Below are 17,831 nucleotides of genomic sequence, written 5' to 3'. Positions count from 1 at the left end.
CACCATTCATTGAACCTGATCGCAACAAAGTTTCTAGGTCTCTTTTATGCTGCTTAGTGGGATTGGATTTTAATCTTTCATACTGGGAGGTGTCATTCAGTATATCCATACACATTTTGACATACCCATCTTTGTTCATAATAACCACATTTCCTCCTTTATCAGCGGGTTTGATTATTATTTCAGTGTTTTTACTCAAAGAGTCCAATGCTTGTCTTTCTGCAGCAGATGTCAGGTTATCATAATCGGTGTCTTTACATTGGTAGACCTGTTTTTCTAGTGCTCTAAGATCTCTTACTACCATATTAACAAACGTTTGTACGTGAGTGTATTGTGCTATGGAGGGGCAGTATGTGCTCTGATTCTTGAGGTTGCTCTTGGGTGCCATCGGATTAACCCCCTGTTCATTTTCTTGTAATAGTTCATTTAGGGTGGCTCAAGCCTCTCTGTCAGATATCCCAATTCGTCTATCTTTGGCCTCTTGAGTTTCGTATGTTTTTATCAGGGCTAGTTTCCTAGCAAATAAATGTACATCTTTGGTCCACTCAAAAGCGGAAAAATTTGTTGTTGGTACAAATGTGAGCCCTTTTTGTAAAACATTGATCTGATCCAGAGACAGGTCAAAATCAGAGAGATTTATCACTTTTAAAGTCGTATTTTGAGTTTGGTCAGGTATACCCATGAGTTCAGATCCAGTTAGTCTCACCACTGATGATTGGCTCTGCCCCTTCTCCTGCCCGTATACCCCCATTCTACCCGATTCCTCAGGTGTGGTGTCTGAGGTGTCACCCTTCCCTGCGGGTCTTTTCCCTGAACCTCTGGGGTTTGTGCTAAAAAAACGTCCTTTGGATGAGGTTTAGAGGGCCCTTGAGGATTTTTTGGGGGGTGTGGGTTCTTATGTTTGGGGGCTTTGGGTTTAGGATTCCTAGAAAAACAGGTCTACCAATGTAAAGACACCGATTATGATAACCTGACATCTGCAGAAAGACAAGCAGTGGACTCTTTGAGTAAAAACACTGAAATAATAATCAAACTCGCTGATAAAGGAGGAAATATGGTCATTATGAACAAAGATGGGTATGTCAAAATGTGTATGGATATACTGAATGACACCTCCCAGTATGAAAGATTAAAATCCAATCCCACTAAGCAGCATAAAAGAGACCTAGAAACTTTGTTGCGATCAGGTTCAATGAATGGTGCTCTAGAAAAAACAGACTTTGATATTCTGCTTAAGTCAAGCAAACACCCTGTTTTATCAGTGTTCTATGCGCTACCAAAGATCCACAAAAGACTTAAAGATCCTCCCGGAAGACCGTTTGTGTCTGGGAGTGAAAATCTGACAGATACTTTAAGCCAGTATGTGGACACATTTTTAAGGCCATTTGTAGAGTCTCTTCCCTCTTATATCAGGGATACAAAGGATGTGCTATGCAGATTACAGGACATTGTACTATCTCAAGACGTCCTCCTTGCTAGCCTCGATGTCGAATCGCTGTACAGTAATATCAGACACGATTTGGGCATCCAGGCGGTGAAATAATTCTTAGCAGCAAGGGGTACACACTTGTCAGAGAATACCAACTTTATCTTGGATGCCCATGACTTCATACTATGCCACAATGTGTTTATGTTTGGGGGCCAGTGCTACCGCCAACTCAGAGGAAGTGCGATGGGCACGGCGTGTGCGCCATCTTACGCCAATCTCTTCCTGGGTTGGTGGGAGGATACACTGGTCTTCAACGAGGACCTCTCCTTCTTTACGTCACATGTGGTTTTCTGGGGCCGTTTTATTGACGATGTGCTAATATTATGGGACGGCCCCAGGGACCTTTTTGAGGGATTCGTAGAGGTCCTCAATACAAACCAAATTGGTATGCACTTTACTTTCGAGGTTCAGGAAAAAATTATCTCCTTTCTTGACCTGCGGATTAGTAAAGATGAGGATGGTGCACTCCAAACAGAAATATTTCGAAAACCAACAGCTACAAATGCTCTGTTACATTGGAGTAGTGCCCATCCGAAATCTCTAAAAGCTGGCATACCAACAGGTCAGTTCCTGCGGGCTCGCAGGAACTGTTCCTCTGAAAACACCTTTGAGGAGGAATGCGGCCTTTTACGTAACAGGTTTGCACAGAGAGGTTTCCCTAGACATGTTGTGGATAGGGCATATGACAGAGCCAAGACCACCCCACGTCCAGACACATTGATCACTAAACAACGACCAATGACCACCAGAAATGCCCCTAGGCTTATTGGTTCTTTTTCGAAACAGTCCCATAAGATTTTTAATATCTTGGAAAGATATTGGCCCATTTTACATCAGGATAAAGAGTTGACTAAATATTTACCCACGAGGCCATCAGTTACATATCGCCGCACAAAAAATCTGAGGGACATACTCGTTCACAGTACCTTCTGTGAACAGACGCAGGCACGACCAACATGGTTACCCCCCAAACCAAATGGATCCTACAAATGTGGCCACTGTAAGGCTTGCCCATTTATGCCAAAAACAACAACTTTCACATCGAGTAAAAATGGGAGAACATTTTCTGTCCTCTCGTTTATCAACTGTAACACTCCAGGCCTTGTGTATGCCTGCAAGTGCAATTGCAATCTGATGTATGTAGGATTAACAACTAGACCTTTGAAACAACGGGTCCTGGAGCACATTGGGGACATAAAAAACAAGAATGACACATCTGTGGCACGACACATGAATAGTGTACATCAAAGTAGACCTTTTGAAATTAAATTCTGGGGGGTCCAAAAGTGGTCCATGGGGTTACGAGGTGGGGATTTGGACAAGAAGTTGCACCAACTTGAGGCAGGTTGGATCTATAGATTAGAGACCCTGGCACCAAGTGGTCTTAATGAAGATTTTGCTCTGTCAAGTTTCCTCTAGCAATACAAAAGTAACCACACATGCATTTGTACCCACATACGTACCTCCTGTGTGGGCAGTGTGGGGGCGCTTTCCACTATGAGGTGCGATCGCGGTTGCGATCGCATTTCCACCATGCGATTGAGCTGCTGTACTCAGTTTAGTATAGCTCAGTCGCATCCAAAACGCGGCAGGATGGCGATCGCGTTTTGACTAAAGTCGCATCGCAATCGAATCACACTAATGGAGAGTGCTGCCGCGGTTTCCATGGGTTTATGTCCCTTGCGATTTGCGGTCATGGTCAGGTCACAAATCGCGGGGTAGTGGAGATAGGCCCTGACACATCCTGTCAATTACTTTTAATCATTAAGCATTTCTTATTTACATGCCTGTGATCTATGTGTGTTCTTTCTGTTTTCGTCATACGACAATGATCATCTGTGCACGCACCACCATGTCCATACATGTCCCACCCAAGTTTCCATGTCTCAATTTTCCACCTTTCTTTGCCCTGCCAGATACCTTAAGGAGCCCATTCCCAGATGCCCTGCTACATGTATCACTAGAGCTACTGTTTCCCCACCTCTTTGTGAGGTGTATTTATGCAGTGGCATACAGGCGGGGGGTTTCTTCGCAGTGACTCTATCTGTCCACACAAATATGTTTTTATTGGTCCCCAATACATCTTTGGGATGCACATATTCTGTGTATAATTGGAACTGTAGCTTCCCTTGCTCTCTTGAGAGATATACTCTATTATGCAGGCTGGGCTTATGCATCAGCTTCACCATCTGCACAAAGATGTGTTACACTGCACAACTTGTGCTATATGGGAGCTGCTGCTTTCCCTGCTCATTTGTGTAGCTTTACTGAGGCACTGCTATGTGGGCAATGTATACATAGGGCTGCAGTTTGTACTCTGTTTACAAACAAATGGCAGAGCGCTGGTGTGATCAATCAGGAGGCTTGGACAGGCTGTTATGATAATAATAATAATAGTCAGAACATTTGTGTGGCCCTTTTCTCCTGTTGGACTCAAGGCGCCCAGGAGGCCACCCTGCAGTGTTGGGGGGGTCTTGCCTTGAACTCCTTGCTGAATAGGTGCTTGACCTAGCCAGGGTTTGAACCCTGGTCTCCCATGTCAAAGGCAGAGCTCTTGACCAGTACTCTATCCAGCCCTCTTCACATTACACAGGGCTGTGAGTGTTTGGAGCGTTGCTATGGCAGCACTCAGTCCCTGCAAACCAATCAGTGAAACACTAGGCGGGACTCCCCCTGCTGACATCACTTCCTCCACTATGATACAGCTACAGCATGGAGAGGAGGCTGTATAACTCCATGCTGTTTGCCTGGCCCTGATGTTTAGAGGGTTAAACCTGGGGATGGTTTCTTCTGCCTGAAACATGGATGAGACAGAACTTGATGTGGGTGGATGCACACACAGGTGAGGCTGATACAGCCATTAGTGCTTGTATATAAGAGCAAAGAGTAGCAGGCGCTCCAGCTCTGTCTTGGGCTATATTGCTGTGGGACTTCTTGTGGTGGGGGGGATACTTTTTAGGATTTGTACACTGTGTGTTCTATTTCCTGACGAAGCTCTTGTTTTATAGAGTGAAACTAGTCCTAGTTGAATGACACTAGCACTGTAAATTGTATATATCACCCATCTCTACCCCAGCTCTATACCTTCTGTGAAGGCATTTGTTTCATGGCTATAATACTACTGTGTAGGAGCATACAGGTCTCTCTGTGATTGATGGCAGTCTCACACTTAGCCTCCATCACAGTTATGTTACCATACTCCTATTTTGCCATGTGCTTTTGCAATTACTTTTAACAGTACTTTGCCGTGGTGGGACTAGCTACACCCCAGTATCCTCTGACTGATTGCCAGCACTGGGGGGGATCAGCAAAGACCTCGCACCTCACAGCAACGTATTTTTATTTCTTTCGTGCATATATATGTGTATCAGTACTTAAGTGAGACTGACAGTTATGACACTTGTGTCAAGTCTCTCCCCATACTTGTATATATGTTTTTTGGAGACCTGTTGATCACTGGTTTACAAGACTACAATCCAGCTGATTGACCAGTGACTCCTCATGTCACTTATTTTGTACATATAGGTTAGGTCCTTGTTGGGACATAGTTTGTGAATAAATATTACCTGTACTCCCATTCGGTTTGTTTATGCCACTAAACTTCTGTCACTTACTTCCTCCTACGGCCTGTCTCAGTGGTCCACTGCTCCAACTCACTCTAATGGTCATACACTTGACCTCATATTCACTCGTCTCTGTTCTATCACTGATTTCACTAATTCTCCTCTCCCGCTCTCTGATCATAACCTACTAAACTTCTCTCTCTCCTCCTCTCTTCCTACCACCCTGCCTCAAGCACGCTCATATACACGCCGGAACTACCGCAACATAGACATGCAATCTGTCTCTGATGCCTTGGCACCTCTCCTCACACAACCATTCACTGACCCTGACTCAGCAGCTGCACACTATCACTGCTCAATCACGCAAGTCATGGATGAAATCGCACCCCTCACCAATGTCCGCCCGCACCGTGTCAGTCGCCAACCCTGGCTGACCAAAGCTACTAAACAGCTAAAGGGGTGCTCTAGGGTAGCTGAACGCCGTTGTAGAAAAACTTATACTAATGAGGATTTCATTACTTACAAAAAAAAGAGTTGAACAAGTTTAAAACCGCTCTCTCTTCTGCAAAACAATTATACTTCTCCTCCCTCATATCCTCCCACTTGCACAATCCAAGCGCCTGTTCAGTACTTTCAACTCCCTTCTCCGTCCACCCCCTCCTCCTCCTTCTTCATGCTTATCAGCTGAAGAATTTGCAACATACTTTACAGATAAAATTGCAAAAATCCGTAGTGTGTTTTCCACGCAGACATCAAACTCCATCTCCACTCCTCTTGTTCACTGCTCTTTCCAGTTTCTCTCCACTCTCCGAACATTCGCTCTCTTCCCTTATCTCCAAATCGCATCTAACTACCTGTTCTTTGGATCCTATCCCATCACATCTCATTCCACAGCTATCCACATCCCTCATCCCTGCCCTAACATCGCTGTTTAACCTATCCCTCTCCACAGGAATTTTTCCATCCTCACTCAAGAGGGCTGTTGTAACACCACTACTTAAAAAAAACATCTCTAGACCCCACCGAACTTGCTAACTACCGCCCAGTGTCACTTCTTCCATTTGCATCTAAATTACTTGAACGCCACATTCATGCTGAACTAAGTCAGTATTTATCTGCAAATTCCTTGCTCGATCAGTTCCAATCTGGCTTCCGGCCAAACCACTCCACAGAAACAGCTCTCACCAAAGTAGCTAATGATCTCCTCACAGCTAAATCCAAAGGCTATTATTCCATACTCATCCTTCTAGATCTGTCATCAGCGTTCGACACTGTCGACCACACTCTACTCATACAGATCCTTTCATCTATAGGAATAAAGGACCTCTCTCTCTCCTGGATATCTTCCTACCTGTCTGGAAGGTCTTTCACCGTTTCTTATTCAGATCAGTCCTCCTCTTCACATCCTCTGTCTGTAGGGGTACCTCAATCTACATCTCCATCTACATGCACGGTCTTGGTAACTTAATCAGCTCATTTGGTTTCCAATACCACCTATATGCAGACGATACACAACTGTACCTCTCGGCCCCAGACCTTAACTCCCTCCTCACACGGGTTCCCGACAGCCTGTCCGCTATTTCCTCTTTCATGTCCTCTCGCTTCTTAAAACTTAATATGAACAAAACTGAACTAATAGTCTTTCCACCATCCCTGTCCACCCCTTTGCCTGATATTACAATAAATGTTAACAACACGTCTATAACATCGGTTCCCAAACCACGGTGCTTGGGGGTAATATTTGATTCTTCTCTCTCATTTACTCCTCACATTAACTCCCTAACCAGCTCCTGCCATTTCCAACTGAAAAACATAGCACGTATCCGACCTTTTCTCTCCCATGACACAACCAAAATGTTAGTACATGCTCTTATTATATCTCGATTGGACTATTGCAATATATTGCTTGGTGGACTTCCAACTAACCGACTAACACCGCTTAATTCTGTACTGAACTCTGCTGCTCGACTCATTCATCTCTCCTCTCGCTCTTCCTCTGCTGACCCTCTCTGTCAAGCTCTTCACTGGCTACCAATTAATGAGAGGATTCAGTTCAAACTCTTAACCATAACCTACAAAGCTCTCCACAATCTCTCTCCCCTGTACATCTCACTAGTCTCCAGATACCAACCCAACCGCAATCTCAGATCTGCACACGAGCTTCTTCTATCCTCTTCTACAATTACCTCCTCACATTCACGTGTACAAGACTTCTCACGTGCCTCACCCTTCCTTTGGAATGCCCTTCCACAACACATCCGCCACTCTCCCACCTTTGAAATCTTTAAACGCTCCCTCAAAACCCACCTTTTCCGACAAGCATATTCTCTAGCTTAGGCCATGCACCCACTAAATAACCTAATTACGCACTGCCTGTACATATACTGTATACTTCCCCCACCTCTTGTTTCCACCCCATTCCTTTAGATTGTAAGCTCGCAAGGGCAGGGCTCTCACCCTTTTGTGTCATGGAATGTTATTAATTCAATTGCTTGCACACTGTTAGACATTTATACATTTTAGTCATCATGTTAAATCAAGTTGTAATCAGCAGTGCTGTATCTTGTATCAGTGTTCATATTTGATGTATATCATTGTCTGTATCATTATGTATCCCTTGTTTGTTTTCTTACATTGTACAGCGCCACGGATTACGTTGGCGCTTTATAAATAAATAATAATAATAATAATATAAGCCCGACGAAGGCTGCAAGGCCGAAAGCTTGCTTATTTTTATTCATTTTTAGTTAGCCAATAAATGGTATCATCCTGATTTAAAACTTCTTGCTAATAAAAAAGAGGATTACAGTGTGTGTGTGTGTGTGCAGTTCTTTGATACACCGCAGTGTGCACTTATTCTATTTTTATTTATTAGTAGCACAGCCACTAGATAGCACAACGTTTCGGCACTCAGGCCTTTATCAAAGGTTACTAATAAATCAAGTTATAATTGCATAAACCCAGGTCGAGACCAGTCGTTTGTTCTTTTCATATTGGATTTTGACATCTGTTGCTGGGATCCGGGTGTTGGCTGGTTGACTCCCTGGTTGAGAAAAGATTTGTGTTATGAGCGATTGGGTAAATCGTTTTTTTCTGTGTGCAATATTCTATCTTTACCATCCTCTAGTCGCTTAGAGTGACAGCCAGCCCTCTATTGGCGAGGAGATGATACGGGCGGTGGAACGCATAGGACCACTGAGAGGAAGTTGGAAGCCACGTGACCAGCAAGTGCGCGTAGCGCTACATCTGGCTGTGCCAATCGTCTTTCTGCAGACTATTGCCCTGTGAGTGGTGGACTGCTCAGGATTTCAGGATAACAGCAAGTTTTCGACACCACCAGGACCCCACCACTAAATTGGTAAACCTGCCTATATGTTGGTTTGACGGTAGGAAGAGATACTGTACTATACGTTACATTTATTTTTATTTATTTATTCTATTTATAAAGCGCCAACATATTACGCAGCGCTGGACATTAGTTTAGGTTACAGACAATATTTAGGGGTAACATACAGCAAAATGACAATACCTGAATTCAGGAAAGACCAGATCATGCAGCACAGTATGAGTACAAGGTAATTTTTAGTCACTGGAGGGGAGCATGGAGATTAGGCACGTTAGGTTCACTCAGATGCATTGCATGGGTTCACAGTAATGGAGCTGCATGATCAAGCAGGACACAAAAGGAGGAGGACCCTGCCCAAAGGCTTACAAACTAGAGGGAGAGGTAAGGACACGAAAGGTAGGGGACCAGAGTTCAGCTGTGGGTTTAGAGCACTTGTGAGGGGTAGTAGGCCAGAGTGAAAAGGTGAGTTTTGAGGGCCTTCTTGAAGATGTTGAAGGAGGGGGCTGCCCTAATGGGTGGAGGTAGGGAGTTCCATAGTGTTGGAGCAGCTCTTGAGAAGTCCTAGAGGCGTGCATGGGACTGGGTGATGCGGGGGGCGGTTAGGCGAAGTTCATTGGAGGAGCAGAGTAAGCAGCTAGGTGTGTACCTCTGAGTAAGATCGGAAATGTAAGTTGGACAGGTTTTGTGGACAGATTTTTAGGTCAGACACAGCATCTTGAATCTGATTCTGGACTGTATAGGAAGCCAGTGGAGGGATTCAAGGAGGGGATCCGCTGTGGTGGAGCGATGGGAGCAGTGGATAATTCTGGCTGCCGCATTCATGATGGACTGCAGTGGGGCTGTTCGGGTCATAGGGAGACCAGACAGAAGGGCATTGCAGTAGTCAAGGCAGGAAATTATGAGGGCATGGATGAGGAGTTTGGTGGTGGCAGAGGTCAGGAAAGGGCGAATCTTACAAATGTTACGAACGTGGAAGTTGCAGGACTTTGTGAGGTTTTGGATGTGGGGAGTGAAGGAGAGTGCGGAGTCCAGGGTGACACCCAGACAGCGGGCTTGAGAGTTAGGGCGAATGGTAGTGTGGTTAACAGTGACATGCACATCTGGGAGGTTCATGGATGGCCGGGGTGGGAAGATCATAAATTCCGTTTTGTCTAGATTTAGTTTCAGGAACCTAGCGGACATCCAGGAGGAGACCTTGATGATAGTTAAAACCCATGGAGGAGATAACCTTGCCAATGGAGGATGTGTATAGGGTGAACAGTAGGGGGCCAAGGACCGAGCCTTGGGGGACTCCCACCAAGAGGTGGTTGGGGGTGGACGAGGACTCATTAAAGGTGGTCGTGAAGGAGCGGTTGGAAAGGTAGGATGAAAGCCAGGTCAGGGCGAGATCGTGAATACCCATGGACTGGAGGGACTGGAGGAGTAGGGGATGATCTACTGTGTCAAAAGCTGCTGACAGGTCAAGGAGGAGGAGATGGAGTATTTACCTTCAGCTTTAGCTAAGGCAAGGTCATTGACCACTTTGGTGAGAGCAGTTTTGGTTGAGTGGGCAGGCCGAAATCCAGATTGCAGTGGGTCTAACAGTGAGTTGACATTAAGGTACTGGGTCAGGCGTTTGTAAACCAGACGATCAAGGAGTTTTGAGGCAAAGGGGAGGAGGGAGATAGGGCGGTAGTTGGAGGGTAGCGAGGGGTCGAGGGAGGGTTTCTTGAGCAGGGGTAGTACAGTGGCCTGCTTGAAGTCTGAGGGGAAGGTGCCTGTGGATAGAGAGAGGTTGAACACAGGGATGCTCGGATGTGCCTCATCCACGAATTCGTCAATCCGCGTGGTTGCAAAAAAAAAATCCGCATTCGGCCCCGCCGCATGCGGATTTTCGTCCGCGTCCACGCAACCATGCGGATTTTTTGCCGTGAATGGCGTAATCACGCGTGGATTCCCGCCCGGAGGCGGATTTTCTTTTAACGTTAATAACAAAGCCCCCATACATGCTACAATCCCCCAAATTGCATGGATTATCGAGGTGATAAGGGGCAACATAACTTCAACATAAATTCCCAAAATTTTTTTTTTCTAGAGAAAATGGATTTTAAAGTGAAATCAACACTTTAAATGGGGCTATTAATTGGTAATAAGTGGTTTTAAAAAGGGATATATGCGTTAAGCAATCAAAGAGGTGAAGGCGAGTTCCAATGGCACTTGGCGGCGAAGGTACCGCTGGAGGAGGATGAGTGGCTGACGCCAAAAAGGCCCCAGAGAGGTTTTTGTAATTTTTTTTTTATTTTTTTTTTGCAGCAATTAGCAATGACATCGCAGCAGAGTTGTCAGTGGACACGGGCAGTGTGAACGCAGAGTGCAGTGGTGGTAGCGACTGAGTCAGGAGAAGGACTATGCGGGCGGTCAGTTCAGCAGCACAGAAGGACCATGGCAACATACTGGTGGTAGTAGTAGCAGCACAGCGTCATAGTGCTGGCCAAAAAATTAAATGCACCCGGTGACCCGGGCAGTGATAACGCAGACAGAGTGCATTGGTGGAAGCGATTGAGTCAGGAGGAGGAGGACAATGCTGGCGGTCAGTTCAGCAGCACAGAACAGAAGGACCATGGCAACATACTGGTCTGGTGGTAGTAGTAGCAGCACAGCGTCATAGTGCTGGCCAAAAAATTAAATGCACCCGGTGACCCGGGCAGTGTGAACGCAGACAGAGTACATTGGTGGAAGCGACTGAGTCAGGAGGAGGAGGACAATGCGGGCGGACGTGGAGCAGTCCCAGAAGTGGCTGAGGCAATTGAACTCCCTTTCCTCTCACCCCGCGAAACCGTGCCAGACATGTTGCTAGTAATGAATCACTGGATGCAGTGGGCACAGTACAAGGTCACTGAAGGATGCACCAGGCACAGTACAACGGCACTGAAGGATGCAGTGGGCACAGTACAAGGTCACTGAAGGATGCAGTGGGCACAGCAGTGGGCACTGGATATACAACTAGGTCACTGAAGATGCAGTGGGCACAGTACAAGGTCACTGAAGGATGCAGTGGGCACAGCAGTGGGCACTGGATATACAACTAGGTCACTGAAGGATGCAGTGGGCACAGTACAAAGTCACTGAAGGATGCAGTGGGCACAGCAGTGGGCACTGGATATACAACTAGGTCACTGAAGGATGCAGTGGGCACAGCAGTGGGCACTGGATATACAACTAGGTCACTGAAGGATGCAGTGGGCACAGTACAAGGTCACTGAAGGATGCAGTGGGCACAGCAGTGGGCACTGGATATACAACTAGGTCACTGAAGGATGCAGTGGGCACAGCAGTGGGCACTGGATATACAACTAGGTCACTGAAGGATGCAGTGGGCACAGTACAAGGTCACTGAAGGATGCAGTGGGCACTGGATATACAACTAGGTCACTGAAGGATGCAGTGGGCACACAAGGATGTCACACTGTGTAATGAGATGCTTATATGCCAGCGAGCGAGCAGTGGGCACTGGGCAAGGCACAAGGTCACTGACAGAATGAATGAACAGCGCTGGCAGAGAGTGGCGGCGCCGGCGGTGTGACTGGCTGCCTGCAAATAGTACAAGTGTATAACTGTCACTGGAATATACAAGTGAACACTGCAGCTGCACTAACCTGCCTGCCTGCACTACACACAGATAATCCCCACTCCCACTACACTGACTACACTGCAGCACTGAACCTGCCTGCACTATACACAGTTAAATAATCACTAGACTCCCACACTCCCACTACACTACACTGACTACAACTAACTACAGCAATCACTCACTGACTAGCTAACTGTGTACAGTATAAGAGCAGTGTTAGCAAAAAAAAAAGCTTTGTTTTTAACACAATAAATGCACTTGCTCAAACAACAATGGCCTGGAGATAATCCTCTCAGCACCACAGTCTAGCAAGGACAGAGCTTTTCCATCATGGCTGCCGCTTTATATTCAGGAGGGGAGGGCATAGCTTCCCTCCTGTGATTGGTTGCTAGGGCCTGACTGGGGCCCTCTGATTGGCCTGCAATGTGTCACTTCCGCATAGTTTGACGCATTTCCGCTAACCACGACTTCAGCGCCGGGTTTCACGAGCGTGAATACGGATTTCTGTCCGCATTCACGCGAAGCCGAAGCAGATTTTCGTGGTTGAAAATCTATTCACGGCTTAGCGTGTCCGAGGCGGAATGCATCAAAATGGTCGTGAATCCACACGTAAGCGTGATCACGACCTGGCGGTGAGCACCACTGGTTGAACAGGGTAGTGATGACTGGGGCCAATTACGTGAAGTGAAGCTGGAGTAAATCAGAAAGGATGGGGTCAAGGGGGGAGGTAGTGGTATGGGAAGTCTGCAGTAGGTGCTTGACTTCCTCAGTGGTATTAGGAGTGAAGGAGGTGAAGGAAGGATAGGGTGGAGGAGGAGTTGGTGGGGAGGGGGTGGGAGGTGAAGATTGAAGATTCGATATTTCCTGACAGATGGATACTATTTTGTTGGTGAAGTGGGTGGCTAAATCTGTGGCAGAGAGGGAGGAAATGGAGGGTGGGGAGTGGGTTTAAGCAGGGAGTTGAAAGTGGCAAAAAGACGCCAGGGATTGGAAGATTGTGCTCCGATGAGCTTGGTAAAGTATTCCTGCTTCGCTTGAGCAAGGGCAGTGTGGAACTGCAGCAGGTTAGTCTTGTACTGTAGGAAACCTGGTTAAGTTGAGTTTTCCTCCATTTCCATTCAGTGGCACGGGATTCCCTCCGGAGGTTGCGAGTATGGGTAGTGCGCCAGGGCTGGGGGTTGGGGGGGGGGCGGTTGCGGCGGAATATTGGTGGAGAAGCTTTCTCTAGGGCTGATGAGAGAGATTGGTGATACTGAGCTGCAGCAAGATTAGGACAGGTTAGGGTGGGGAGAGTGGAGGAGAGGGCATGGAGGGGGTCAGCAAGGACGAAAGGGTTGAGCTTGCGTAGGTCACGCTGCCATTGACCAGGTGGGTGGGCAGGTAGGTTGGAGGTGCCTTCCGTGAGGAGGTTGAAGGTGAGAAGGTGATGGTCTGAGGGTGGAAATGATGCAATGTTGAGGTCTGCAATTGTGGTGGATTTAGTGAATATAAGGTCGAGAGTGTGACCTGCAGTGTGAGTGGGGGCGTTGGTGTGTTGTACTAGGCCAAGTGAGTTGGCTATGGGGAGTAGCCGGGTCGCGACAGAGTCGCGGAGTTCATCGATGGGAATATTGAAATCCCCGAGGATGATGGTGGGGAGGTCAGAGAAGAGGATGTGTGGGAGCCAGGAGGCAAGGTTGTCGAGAAATTGTGGTGTGGAGCCTGGAGGGCGGTATAAGACCGCAACAATGGCTGGGAGGAGATTGTAGAGGCAGATAGTGTGGGCCTCAAATGATGTGAATTGTAGGGAGGGAGGTGGAGTGAGGACACAGAATGTTCAGGATGGGGAGAGGAGCAGACCCACCCCTCCCCCAGTCCTGTTGTCTGGTCTGGAGGTGTAACTGAGGTAAAGCCCACCATACAAGAGGGCAGCCTCTGCGGCAGAGTCAGAGGGGGTGAGCCATGTTTCAGTGAGTGCAAGGATGGTGAAGGATTTGGAGAAGAAGAGGTCGTGGACCGCTGTAAGTTTATTGCGGACGGATCTGGCATTCCAGAGACCACAGGGTAGGGGGAGCATGTGTTTGTGGGTGGGATGGATGGAAATAAGGTTGGGGCGAGGATGGATGTTGAGGTTATTTGTGGACAGGGGGCTGTGAAGTGTGTGAAGCAGGTCAGCAGGGGATGCTTGTCCGGCAGCAGGCTGTGGCCCGGGGATAGGCGATATATCACCAGCTGCAAGTAAGAGCAGGAGGGAGAGAGTAAGCAAATGTGAATGGGATTTAAATGTTTGTGAGGTTTTTAAGCTCCTGGGGGGAGAGAGAGATTTCAGGAGAGCTAGCAGTTCATGAGAAGCTAAATAAGGTGAGGAAAGCAGAACAGGTGAAATTGATATGGAGTGTGGTACACTGGGAGGATGCATGCAGCAATGCAACTTGTAGATGTTTGGAGACAGGCAGAACATAAGAAAAAGTGCAGTAAACATGGTAAGTATCTCTGATTATCACCAGGAAATTTCCAACCAGTAAACAGTTTATATGAATATGCAGTTAGTGCAAGCAAACCTGTGTGAATAAAGAAGCAGAGTCTACTTGGCTATGCAACATATATCCAGCAGTGGCACTTTTAGCAAAGGCATTGGAGGATGCAGAATAGTTGTTTCCAGCAAAGTCCTGTGGCTGTTGAATCCTGTTTGAATTCCCGGGTGAATTCTTGGTAAATTCTTGGTAAGTTGTAAAGCACTTTGTAATAAATGGCACTTAGGAATGAAATGGCACGAGTGACCAGGCCACGAGTGACCTCACTCCAGCATTTAAATAGGTATGATAGCTGCCATGGTTGAAATGGAAGTGATTCTCAATACAGTAGGTTCCAAAAGCTCAGTACACACACGCAGAAGCATCCTATATCGTATGGCTCAAGTTAACGAGAAGTTGATAATATATGGACTTTAATTTTATGCACTTCAGATGACCAATGCTTAACTATGTTGTGAGATACTATTTTATTTGAATGAATACAACTGTGTAATTAAGCTCTATGTAATTTGAATGTATTCTTTGTTTATGAATACTAAAAACAATTGTATATAAAAAGATTCTGGTACAGGACCCGGCTTGCAGGAGGAAGTGCGCGTAGTGAGGCTTGCAACGCGTCCAATAGGACGCGTACAAGCTATTTGGGGTGCAGGCAGGACGGTGGAATTGTGGGTAAATAACCCCTTATCATCCAGCCGCACAGCTGTGGCAAATAAAGCGGAATATAACCTAGCATTTCTTCTTTGCTCTAAAAAAGTATTTACAGCATATTATATGCAAACAGCATTTTTTTTTACTAGACCAGCATTGGAAGGGTTACACACAGAGCTTGAAAGTTCAGTGCATTGAAATCTGGACATCCGAAGTTGTAGATATTGTTATCTTGTGTTTACTTAAATGTATCAAGTGAGGAATGTGACACATTCTCTGACTGTGCAGAAGCAGCTGGAGACAGAGAGACACTGAAAGCATGTCTGATTTCAATACATAATGAATAAAACCAGTTATTAATAAAATGCAAAGTCTGCTCACAAAGCAAAAAAACTGTACTTTTGGGAACCTATAATTTCTAAATGAATAATAATACTTAAGCACAAATGCAAATTTGCTAGCTGCGTGTGCATTCCGATCACCGCCGCTCCGTATTCGATCGCCGCCGCTCCACGCTCGATTGCCGCTGTTCGCCTCGGGCCCCCCCTTTTCCCCAGACCCCGTGCACTGCCTGGCCAATCAGTGCCAGGCAGCGCTAAGGAGTGGATCGGGACTCCCTTAGACGTCACGACGTCAATGACGTCGGGGACGTCATCCCGCCCCGTCGCCATGGCGACGGGGAAGCCCTTCAGGAAATCAAGTTTCTTTGAACGGGATTTCCTGATCAAAGATCGCCGGAGGCGATCGAAGCGGGCGGGGGGATGCCGCTATACAGCGGCTATCATGTAGCAAGCCCTAGGCTCGCTACATGATTTAAAAAACATTTTTATACATTTTTTAAAAATAGTGCTGCGCTGCCCCTGGCAGTTTCTAATAGACCACCAGGGAGGTTAAGGCTCATTTTAATTATGAATTTGAGTCCTTATGGACTCGTGATTACTTGTGAGCCCATCCCTACTTTACGCTCATCTGGCCTAGAGCACACTCACATGGCCTAGAGCGCGCTCCCGGCCACAGAAGAGCGCGTATGCGCTCGTGCAGGTGCAGAAGTTGCCAACCTGATGAGGTTGGCATCTGTAGCGGAAGGGACCCGGGGATGCCAGCTGGGAATGGATTTGCGGCGAGGGCCAAATAGGCTGCCAGGGGCTGGAGGAATCCCCAGGTGAGATTTTTTTTTTAACCTCTGACCTGTCCTTTAATTGAGTTTAGTATTCTCCACAGTTGTTTTACCTAATTTATAAAGGCAGTAACAGACTTACGCTGATTTTCATGTTTTAATGCAATGTTGGTACCATCTGATGTGTTAGGTAACCACAGCTGACTACTAACAAGGGAACATTTTGCAGTCAGCTCATAGATGACCTTGTTCTTAGTGAATTGACACCTTAAAGAGAACACGAGGTGGTTTCTAAGAATGATATCCGCATACAGAGGCTGGGTCTGCTTAGATTGCCCAGCCTCTGTTGCTATCTCAATCCCCCCTAAATTCCCCCTGCGCTCTGCTAAGCCCCCATAAATCACAGCCACGCTGTCGACAAGCAGCGGGCTGTGTTTACCTATGTAGTGTCAGTCTCGGAGCTCCCCCCGCCTCCTGCATAGCTCCGGTCACCGCCCGCGTCCCTTCCCTCCAATCAGCGGGGAGGGAAGGGACGCGGGCGGGGACCGGAGCTATGCAGGAGGCGGGGGGAGCGCCGAGACTCGCACTACATAGGTAAATACATAGGTAAACACAGCCCGCTGCGACACGCTGCATGTCGACGGCGCGGCTGTGATTTATGGGGTATAGCAGAGCGCAGGGGGAACTTAGGGGGGATTGAGATAGCAACAGAGGCTGGGCAATATAAGCAGACCCAGCCTCTGTATGCGGATATCATTCTTAGAAACCGCCACGGGTTCTCTTTAAATGTTGTTTCCCAACACTCAATTATATTACATACTAAAGCTTACTTGTACTTACCTGGGAAATGTGCAATCCAGTCCTGGCAAAGTTGTATATTCTCCATAGGAACAAAGTGCTATATGATCCATTGAATGAGTTCCACTTATACAAGTCTCAACATTGATAATTCCCTTCAGAAATGCCATATAAGAGCTAACCATTGTTTTATCCCATTCCCGAGAACTGTGTATAATCTCTTCTCGCAGGAAACTTCCCACACTGGCATCTGATCTGCAGTTTTCTTTCGTGAAATTTGTTGCTTTTTCAAGCCATTCCATGTACATAGACAGAACATTCATGAATACATCTGGGCTCATTTTCTTTCCAGAACTACTATAGATAACTGGTATGCCAGGAGGGTGGTTTTTCACATCAATTTTTTGGTTCTCCTCAAGCAGAACCTCAGGCTGTAGAAGATTGTGGTGGGATGCCAGCTCAAAAACTGGGTTATGTGGAGATGGTCCATGTATCCATTGTGCACCAACCTCAGCAAGACCCTTTGCTAAAAGACAAAAAGATAAGGTCATGGCACAAACCAGCATGAACATTAGATATTTACCTACCTGGTTGCAATAGACCTACAGCAAACTAATTGGTTACTAGGTATGTTGTTGCTCTATAAATGCATTTATCTTCAAGATGCACTGTAGTGACATATAGTAGAATGCATTAATTTATTCAGAATACCTATTTTAATGGTAATTTCCCTGGTTTCAGTAT

At 46.6% G+C, this 17,831-nt stretch overlaps 1 protein-coding gene across 1 annotated transcript in view; it reads right to left on the bottom strand.

The window, feature by feature from the left end:
- The window catches only part of PAOX (polyamine oxidase), a 95,467-nt gene that overhangs the window by 55,817 nt on the left and 21,819 nt on the right, over positions 1 to 17,831 (bottom strand). The window contains exon 2 of the mRNA XM_068255325.1: positions 17,130 to 17,613. Within this exon, the coding sequence (XP_068111426.1) occupies positions 17,130 to 17,613 (484 nt within the window). The remainder of the gene's footprint in view (positions 1 to 17,129; positions 17,614 to 17,831) is intronic.

This window comes from Hyperolius riggenbachi, chromosome 10, assembly GCF_040937935.1.
Source record: "Hyperolius riggenbachi isolate aHypRig1 chromosome 10, aHypRig1.pri, whole genome shotgun sequence".
In the NCBI taxonomy this organism is placed as follows: Eukaryota; Metazoa; Chordata; class Amphibia; order Anura; family Hyperoliidae; genus Hyperolius; species Hyperolius riggenbachi.
The sequence above is the reverse complement of the archived record's forward strand: the minus strand, read 5'-3'. Positions and strand labels throughout refer to the sequence as shown.